Source organism: Dendropsophus ebraccatus, chromosome 2, assembly GCF_027789765.1.
Source record: "Dendropsophus ebraccatus isolate aDenEbr1 chromosome 2, aDenEbr1.pat, whole genome shotgun sequence".
NCBI classification, from domain to species: Eukaryota; Metazoa; Chordata; class Amphibia; order Anura; family Hylidae; genus Dendropsophus; species Dendropsophus ebraccatus.
In genome coordinates this window covers 16245079-16255409 of record NC_091455.1, presented here as the reverse complement: position 1 = coordinate 16255409, position 10331 = coordinate 16245079, and the positions used below count along the sequence as shown (strand labels likewise).

Sequence of the window (10331 nt, the reverse complement as noted above, 5' to 3'; positions counted from 1 at the left end):
ACTGCGCCTTTGTACTAGGGACATCAGCATTAAATATACTAACTGTGATAACTGTGCGTAAGATATAGAGCACCTTTGCAAAGTAAGGTTTTTCAAAAAGTTAAGTAAAAGTAGAAAAAAAAGCTAAAGCAACCCATTAGCCTTATTTAATTGCAAAGGTTATGGGCAGAAGAAATCCCTGCTTATAATAGACTTTTCTGATCACCTGGTAGATCTTATATGAAAAAGGTTTGACCATACCTACTGTGGTTTTGTATGTCCAAAAATAGCCTTGGTCCGTGGTCCTCAAATTCTAGTCTTGTTAGGTCTACCACTTGGCCATAGCCTATAGGGGGATTGAAGAACTGTTAAATTCCCCTATAGGCTAAAAAAATTGTATATGTGGCTGGTGGTAGTGTAAAAATAAAGAAAGAGATGATACTCACCTACTCTGATCTCTCCTGTTCCCCGGTACTCTTGGATACCTCCGTAATGACACATCGTCCCCACGGAAACCTACCTTCTTAGCCAATCACAAGCCATAGCAGTGCCCCGCCTCAGTCAGTGATTGGCTGATCAGGGCAGTTCCTGTAGTGATGGTCAGTAACCAGGAAGTAACCTAGAGAGTTGGCATCACAGCTGCAGGGGATCAGGGCAGGTGAGTATCACTTATTTTTTACTTTACCCCCATCGATGTATATTTTTTATATCCAGATTAGCTGTTTAACGACCAACAATAACTGTGACTCTTTGATAGCAATACACATATTTACAAAATATATATATATATTTACACAATTATTGTGCATTGTTACACCTCTACAGCATTTTTTAGAATGTCATAAAAGCAAAAAGAAATATATTGCTTTCACTCCATTCTGTTTTGGGTTATTCACATTTCACAGAATCTCACTGTAATAGAGAGGTGATGGCCCCCTTACAACCTGTTATCCGGTACTATGGGGAGACCAGTGGAACAACCAGATGGATCCACATTATGATCTACTGGTCCCTGATCTGAAGTCTACTGGTAAACTGCAATCCCGAGGAGATATCCTGCAGTCTGACGGTAACTATTACATATCAGGCACTTGTGAGGCATAATGGAGTCAACCAACCATGGACGGGAAATGGAAGCCAGTTCATTAGTGGAGTTAGTGTAGCGTGCGGGGAGAGGTGTTTTACATCCGGATAATTCTGATACTGTATGAACTTTGTAACACTGAGCTAAAGGGATGTTATATAAAACCTCTGGTGTAATGAAGTGGACTGTGTACGTGGAGACCAGAGGATGACAGATCAGCACAATAACATAAGGGCAAGATCCTGTGATCCCACCGTACAGCGGAATATATTATATTATATTCTCATTCATTTATAGGAGATGAAATTAAATTTGCTGATTATCTATCTATCTCCTATCTATCTCCTACCTATCTATCTATCTATCTATCTATCTATCTATCTATCTATCTCCTATCTATCTATCTATCTATCTATCTATCTATCTCCTATCTATCTATCTATCTATCTCCTATCTATCTATCTATCTATCTATCTATCTATCTATCTATGTATCTATCTATCTATCTATCTCCTATCTATCTATCTATCTCCTATCTATCTATCTCCTATCTATCTATCTATCTATCTATCTATCTCCTATCTATCTATCTATCTATCTATCTCCTATCTATCTATCTATCTATCTCCTATCTATCTATCTATCTATCTATCTATCTATCTATCTATCTACTTTCTTTCTATTATCTATCTATCTATCTATCTATCTCCTATCTATCTATCTATCTATCTATCTATCTATCTATCTCCTATCTATCTATCTATCTATCTATCTATCTATCTATCTATCTATCTATCTATCTCCTATCTATCTATCTATCTCCTATCTATCTATCTCCTATCTATCTATCTATCTATCTATCTCCTATCTATCTATCTATCTATCTATCTATCTATCTATCTATCTCCTATCTATCTATCTATCTATCTCCTATCTATCTATCTATCTATCTATCTATCTATCTCCTATCTATCTATCTATCTATCTATCTATCTATCTATCTATCTATCTATCTCCTATCTATCTATCTATCTATCTCCTATCTATCTATCTATCTATCTATCTATCTATCTACTTTCTTTCTATTATCTATCTATCTATCTATCATCTATCTATCTACTTTCTTTCTATTATCTATCTATCTATCTATCTATCTATCTATCTATCTATCTATCTCCTATCTATCTATCTCCTATCTATCTATCTATCTATCTATCTATCTATCTATCTATCTATCTCCTATCTATCTATCTATCAATCTATCTATCTATCTATCTATCTATCTATCTCCTATCTATCTATCTATCTATCTATCTATCTATCTATCTATCATCTATCTATCTACTTTCTTTCTTTCTTTCTATTATCTATCTATCTATCTCCTATCTATCTATCTATCTATCTATCTATTATCTATCTATCTCTTCATCTATCTATCCATTTATTGTTCAGTTATTGAGTGTTGATCGATTTCACTTATTGGCTATGAGGTCATTAGATATAAAAAATAAATACTCACTGTGTCTATTTGGCTTTCGTTGTAGTTTTTCGCAGATGTAAGTGGCATTTTTCAGGTACCAGGAATAGAACTGTATACATTGCCTGGAGATTCAGTAAATAGGATTATAAGATTTCTGTATTGAGTAGCATTTTAGCATTTAGTAATATTCAGTTAAGATTATTGGGGGAAAAAACTTAAAAAATATTCCTCTGTTTGGATTAATAAAGTTAGGAATTTTTTTTATAATTGATAATAAATTTCTTTTTATGAGATTTATGTTGTTTTAGTTAACTTTTTCAGTGTTATGGTAATTAGTATATATATATATATATATATATATATATATATATATATATATATATTAGTAATCTACACTGTATACGGCTATGGCCTCTACCGTGGTTTCTGTTTAAAATAGAATCTATAGCACATTGTCGAATCCATCATATGGCGGATACCAATTAATCCCAGTGACCCCACTGACCTATGGTTTCTGCTGTTTTGCCAGAAAAATAGGGATGCACTTACTTTTCTGTTACAGTGACTGACAATTCTACATGCACATAACCCTAGAGATCCATAAGGATGACATGTCAAACGAGGGGCCAACCAATTACACTGGTGACATGACACTGCAGTGTCCCATTGGGATCCCTGCAAGACTTGTTGGTTGGGTGTTGTCCTGTTGGTCTTATTTTCTTTGTGTTTTATACTGATGTGTCCTATGTGTTGCCTTTTCATGTTTTATACTGCACTCATCTGGGAATGCGACGTTGCAGCTAGAAGAGCTGCAGGACACTTTGTTTTTCATTCGCAGGACCCTATGATCCAGCTCCCATGTAAAACCCAGTTCTGGTAATTATTTTATTCTGGTCCCCAATGGAGCTAAATAGTGAGAAAGAGAGGAAGGAAGAAGATACACATCCTGTAGGGAGAAGTAGTACAAGAGCCCTATAGCTTGACTCTCTCTAGGACCTTACAGGGCTTCAAACCAGGCCTAGGACCTTATGGGGCTTCAAATCAGGCCTAGGACTAAGTGGCTGCAGGACATCAGATGCCTGCATCCTGCAGTTGGGAATTTTAGATCCAGTTGTGAGTAGAGACTTTTAGAACTTATGTTTTAGAACTTATTTCTTATGCAGATTGTGACATGGGAAATATCATTAGTTTTTTTTTCTTTTCATTTTAATATTTTTTTATATATATATATTTGATTGATTATTTCTTTCAAAGAAACTCTCTCAGTCTATCTCAGGGTAGCATAAACTAGTGACAGAGAAGCTGAACAGAATGATGTATCACTTACATTGTTCTCTGCAGCTGAACCAGAGATATCCTCCTGAATAACATGGACAATTAGTAGTCCTCTCCATAATGTGCATGAGCTCATTAGTCCTGGATATTCATGAGAAGCAGAAAACTCTGCCCACTCTGCCCACATTGGTAGTTATCTATCCATGCTGTGTATAGTCAGTTACCTGTCAATCAGCAGCTGGAGGGCAGGGGAAGGGGTGTGGCAAGAATCCTATTCTCCTGCATATTAGGAGAACGGCTGAACAGAATGATGTCAGTAATACACCGATCTGTTCAGCATTTCTGTCACTAGTTTATACTGCCCTCATTTAAGGCACCATACACCTAGTGACAGATTCCTTTTAAATTACATGGGGAAGAAAATGGCATTGTGGCAGACTCAAGACTGTATTGCCCCAGCTAGGTAGTCGAATAAGTAGCCTAACTGGCTAAATAGGGGAGTATTGTCCATATAGAACCCTCGGACCCAGACACAGCAGTATAGCAGAATGTAAGACGCAGCTTCTATACCTCTGCTTCTTGTATCTTGAATACAGTTCCTGATTAGTACACAGACAATGCTGGTAAAATCTACAGAGTTCCATGATGCAAGAGGATACTTTAGGAACCACAGATGTAATGGATGGAAGAGTCACCTCTAGTTTTGTTTGCCGACATCCTAAAAAAGACACAGCTCACCAATAGGGGGCGGATTAATAAAACAAGGATATGCATTCGCTCACATTCAGTCTCTATCGTCTATCATAGCACATGTCCCCCAAAAGGAGAGATCATTTCTTATTTATGTTCCTTGTGGCGCCAACATAGTCCACAGTGCTGTACAAAAATCGTCACTATTTGCTTAAAGCTAACCTAATGATATGTCTATGGGGTGTGGGAGGAAGGTGGAGATCCCAGAGGAGAACACATAGGGGAGATTTATGAAAGGGTGTAAATATACACCTGGTGTAAACTGCCCAAAGCAACCAATCACAGCTCCTCTTATATTTTACCAGAGCTGGAAGCTGAGCTGTGATTGGTTGCTGTGGGCACTATACACCAGGTGTATATTTACACCCTCTCATAAATCTCCCCCATACACTTCAGTTAGATGCCGTTCTTAGTTGGGTTTGAGCCCAAAAAACAAACAATGCAAAAACATTAAACTGTCATATAAATAGACTGAAATGTGTGGTAGAGATCACTGATGCTTGGGGTGCAGGATAGTGACACTTGGGGTACAGGATAGTGATACTTGGGGTACAGGATAGTGACACTTGGGGTACAGGATAGTGACACTTGGGGTGCAGGATAGTGACACTTGGGGTACAGGATAGTGACACTTGGGGTGCAGGATAGTAATACTTGGGGTACAGGATAGTGACACTTGGGGTGCAGGATAGTGATACTTGGGGTACAGGATAGTGACACTTGGGGTACAGGATAGTGACACTTGGGGTGCAGGATAGTGACACTTGGGGTGCAGGATAGTGACACATGCGGTACAGGATAGTGACACATGCGGTACAGGATAGTGACACTTGGGGTGCAGCATAGTGACACTTGGGGTGCAGGATAGTGACACATGCGGTACAGGATAGTGACACATGCGGTACAGGATAGTGACACATGCGGTACAGGATAGTGACACTTGGGGTGCAGCATAGTTACATGCTGACACGGGGTACAGGATAATAACACGCTGATACTTTGGGTACAGGATAGTGACACTTGGGGTGCAGGATAGTGACACTTGGGGTACAGGATAATGACACTTGGGGTACAGGATAGTGACACTTGGGGTGCAGCATAGTTACATGCTGACACTGGGGTACAGGATAATAACACGCTGATACTTTGGGTACAGGATAGTGACACTTGGGGTGCAGGATAGTGACACTTGGGGTACAGGATAGTGACACTTGGGTGCAGGATAGTGACACTTGGGGTGCAGGATAGTTACATGTTGATACTTTGGGTGCAGGATAGTGACACTTGGGGTACAGGATAATTACATGCTGACACTTGGGGTGCAGGATAGTGACACTTGGGGTACAGGATAATGACAGGCTGACACTTGGGGTACAGGATAATAACACGCTAATACTTGGGGTACAGGATAGTGACACTTGGGGTACAGGATAATGACACTAACACTTGAGGTATAGGATAAGACCACGCTGACACTTGGGGTACAGGATAGTGACACTTGGGGTACAAGATAATGACACTTGGGGTACAGGATAGTGATACTTGGGGTACAGGATAAGGACACTTGGGGTAGAGGATAATGACACTTGTGGTACAGGATAGTGACACGCTTACACTTGGGGTACAGGGTAGTGACATTTGGGGAGCAGGATAATGACACTTAGGGTAGAGGATAGTAACACTTGGGGTACAGGATAGTAACACTTGGGGTACAGGATAGTAACACTTGGGGTACAGGATAGTGACACTTGGGGTACAGGATAATGACACGCTTACACTTGGGGTACAGGGTAGTGACACTTGGGGAGCAGGATAATGACACTTGGGGTAGAGGATAGTAACACTTGGGGTACAGGATAGTAACACTTGGGGTACAGGATAATGACACTTGGGGTACAGGATAGTAACACTTGGGGTACAGGATAGTAACACTTGGGGTACAGGATAGTAACACTTGGGGTACAGGATAATGACACTTGGGGTACAGGATAGTGACACTTGGGGTACAGGATAGTAACACTTGGGGTGCAGGGTAATGACACTTGGGGTACAGGATAGTGACACTTGGGGTACAGGATAGTGACACTTGGGGTACAGGATAATGACACTGTGTTGTAGTATTTTACAAAGCGTTACATAGTTGCCAGAATTACAATAAACACATTTCCTCTTCTTTTCCTTGGATTCTGTGTGTAAAAATCCCATAAAAATAACCCTAAAAGGTAAACAATAATAAATCTCTGCCCTATCACTATGTCCTTTGTCTGGTCGGCCTTCCTGAGCCTCCGTGTCATGTGATACGGGGGGCCGTAAGGATCTCGGTGGGCTTAATTATAACGTGTTGAAATCCATCTTAAATGTTTGATTTTGACAACTTAATATCGACTGACAATCCTATGGTGGAATTATACATCGGGCCGCTCCGCTGACAGACCACGCTTTGTCTCTTTTTCTGCTTCGAGTAAAAATAAAAGTCGTCTTTGTGAGGCTGAACACGGGCGAGATGCTGCAAAAAAAAAAAGAAAAAAAAAAAAAAGAAACCCTCCCCACCCCCAATCATTTGTTCTACGAGCTTAAAGGGAAATTACATATATTAGAATTCCCTATCTCTAGAATATCGGAATGTCTGTAACATTTCCCCTCCGCACCCAAGACCATCGGCAGGTATTTGTAAGACGGGATATGAAAGGTCACCGATAGCAGTATCACATTGCCGGGACGCCTCCGCAAAGAGCAGTCAAAGGCCAGGTCCTAGCAATCAGCCCATTACTGCGCAGGAAAGGACACGCTTCCTCTTATCTTCTGTAAGCGCCAGACGTTTAGTCGGATCACAAAAAAACACGACGCAAACACATCATTGTGGAAATCGTTTTTTGCTTCTTTACGTTTATTGTGGTAAGTATTCAATTTCTGTAAGTCTTGTATCAGGATACAGCGCCTGCTACTGGTGAAGTGTGGTATTACATAAAGATACAGGGGGCTACCTGGACATGAGATGAGATGCAACACCACACACAACCTATGAGACCGCCACAGTATTTCCCATCTAATAAGGTGTAAAAGCTGCTGGTTGATAGAGATGCGAAATTATGGAAGTGTGTTAGCCATAAGTCTTTCTTAAAGCAATACTCCGGGGAAAAAAAGATTGTTTTGAAGGGAGCTGGTGTCAGAAATGTATACAGATTGTAAATTAATTCTATAAAAAAAAAAAAAAAAACGAAAGTATTCCAGTACTTATCAGCTGCTGTATGTCCTGCAGGAAGCGGTGTATTCTTTCCAGTCTAACACCTCTGTCCATGTCTGGAACTGTCCAGAGCAGGAGAGGTTTTCTATGGGGATTTGCTGCTGCTCTGAACAGTTCCTGACATGGACAGAGGTGGCAGCAAGGAGCACTGTGTCAGACTGGAAAGGATACATCGCTTCCTGCAGGACATACAGCAGCTGATAAGTACGTAAGACTGGAAATTTTTAATAGACGTAAATTACACATCTGCATAACTTCCTGCTACCAGAAAGTTAAAAAAAAAAAAAAGAAAAAAAAAAAATCTTCAGAGATCCCCTTTAATTTTCAGCTTTACCTTTATGAAAATGCTATTAGCAAACATATAAAGATACAGTAGGCAGAGGTGTAAGTTTAACTTACTTGACTTAGTGTAAGCAATGAGAGATATTCTGGGACTTTCGACAGTCGGCCTAATTTGCGGAATAAGAACTTCTGTGGGGGGAAGAAAAGAAGAAGACAGGAATTATTTTAATAACAGTTGGGAGATATATATATACTGGGGTGTGTAATATGATATATATATAGTATTAAAGGGGTTGTCCGGCGCTAAAAAATTATTCACAGAATAACACACATTACAAAGTTATACAACTTTGTAATGTATGTTATGTCTGTGAATGGCCCCCTTCCCCGTGTCCCACCACCCCCACCCGTGTACCCGGAAGTGTGGTGCGCTATACTCACTTGTCACGTGCCGACCACGGTCTCCGATCCTCAGCAGTGACGTCTTCTTCGGGAGGCCGGCCGATCTTCCCGAGTGCCGGCCGCCCTCTGCAGCGTCATCCGAAGCTCAGCCGCGATTGGCTGAGCATAACTGTGCTCAGCCAATCGCGGCTGAGCGGCTGATGACGTGGGCGCGTGGACGACACGATATGCGGTGAGTATAATGCACCACACTTCCGGGCCTAGCGTGGGTGGGGGGAAACACGGGGAAGGGGGCCATTCACAGACATAACATACATTACAAAGTTGTATAACTTTGTAATGTGTGTTATTCTGTGAATAATTTTTTAGCGCCGGACAACCCCTTTAAAGACCCCAGTATCAGACCCCCAGCATATTATAGATCCCAGTATCAGGACCCCGGCATATTATAGATCCCAGTATCAGGCCCCCAGTATATTACACACCCCAGTATCAGGCTCCCAGCATATTATAGATCACAGTATCAGGCACCCAGCCCATTCAGACCCCAGTATCAGGCCCCCGGTGTATTACAGACCCCAGTATCAGAACCCCAGCATATTATAGACCCCAGTATCAGGCCTCCAGCATATTACAGACCCCAGTATCAGGCCCCCAGCATATTACACACCCCAGTATCAGGTCCCCAGCATATTACACACCCCAGTATCAGGCCTCCAGCATATTACACACCCCAGTGTCAGGCCCCCCTCCCCCCAGCATATTAAAGACCCCAGTATCAGGCCCCCAGCGTATTACAGACCTCAGTATCAGGCCCCCAGCATATTACACACCCCAGTATCAGGCCCCCAGCATATTACACACCCCAGTATCAGGCCCCTAGCATATTACACACCCCAGTATCAGGCCTCCAGAATATTACAGACCCCAGTATGAGGCTCCAGCATATTACAGACCCCATTGTCAAGCCAAAGCCTATTACACACCCCAGTATAAGGCCCCCAGCATATTACAGACCCCAGTATCAGACCCCCAGCATATTACACACCCCAGTATCAGGCCCACAGCATATTACAGATATTAGGAAGAGCCCGGCACTCACCAAGTAAATTATGCTTCTTTATTGTAGTGTAGCAAACATATGGTACAAGGACGCGTTTCGGCCAAGCATGGCCTTCATCAGCTTAGGGGTGTACCCCTAGGGGTGGTACACCCCTAAGCTGATGAAGGCCATGCTTGGCCGAAACGCATCCTTGTACCATATGTTTGCTACACTACAATAAAGAAGCATAATTTACTTGGTGAGTGTCGGGCTCTTCCTAATATCTGAACATTGTGCTCACCTCGAGCACCACCGCTACGGAAGTGCCGTCTTCTACATATTTCCACAGCATATTACAGACCCCAGTATCAGGCCCCCAGCATATTACAGACCCCAGTATCAGGCCCCCAGCATATTACACACCCCAGTATCAGGCCCCCAGCATATTGCAGACCCCAATATCAGGCTCCTAGCATATAACGGACCCCAGTATCAGAACCCCAGCATATTACACATCCCAGAATAAGACCCTCAGCACAGTACTGACCCCAGTATCAGGCCCCCAGCACTTTAAAGATCCCACTATCAGGCCATCAGCACATTACAGACCCCAGTGTCAGAACCCCAGAATACCACAGATCCCAGTATTAGAGTCCCAGCATATTACAGACCCTAGTACCAGACCCTCAGCATATTATAGAACCCAGTAGCGGGCCCCCAGCACATTACAAATCCCAGTATCAGAACCCCAGCACATAACAGACTCCAGTATCAGGCCCTCAGCATATTATAG

General features: G+C 41.8%; 1 protein-coding gene across 1 annotated transcript in view; it reads right to left on the bottom strand.

Annotated features, from left to right (window-relative positions):
• The window catches only part of HHLA1 (HHLA1 neighbor of OC90), a 30724-nt gene that overhangs the window by 1163 nt on the left and 19230 nt on the right, over positions 1-10331 (bottom strand). Inside the window, exons 11-13 of the mRNA XM_069959620.1 lie at positions 8212-8283; positions 4389-4536; positions 2583-2665 (exon numbers count right to left, since the gene is read on the bottom strand). Of these exons, the coding sequence (XP_069815721.1) occupies positions 2583-2665; positions 4389-4536; positions 8212-8283 (303 nt within the window). The remainder of the gene's footprint in view (positions 1-2582; positions 2666-4388; positions 4537-8211; positions 8284-10331) is intronic.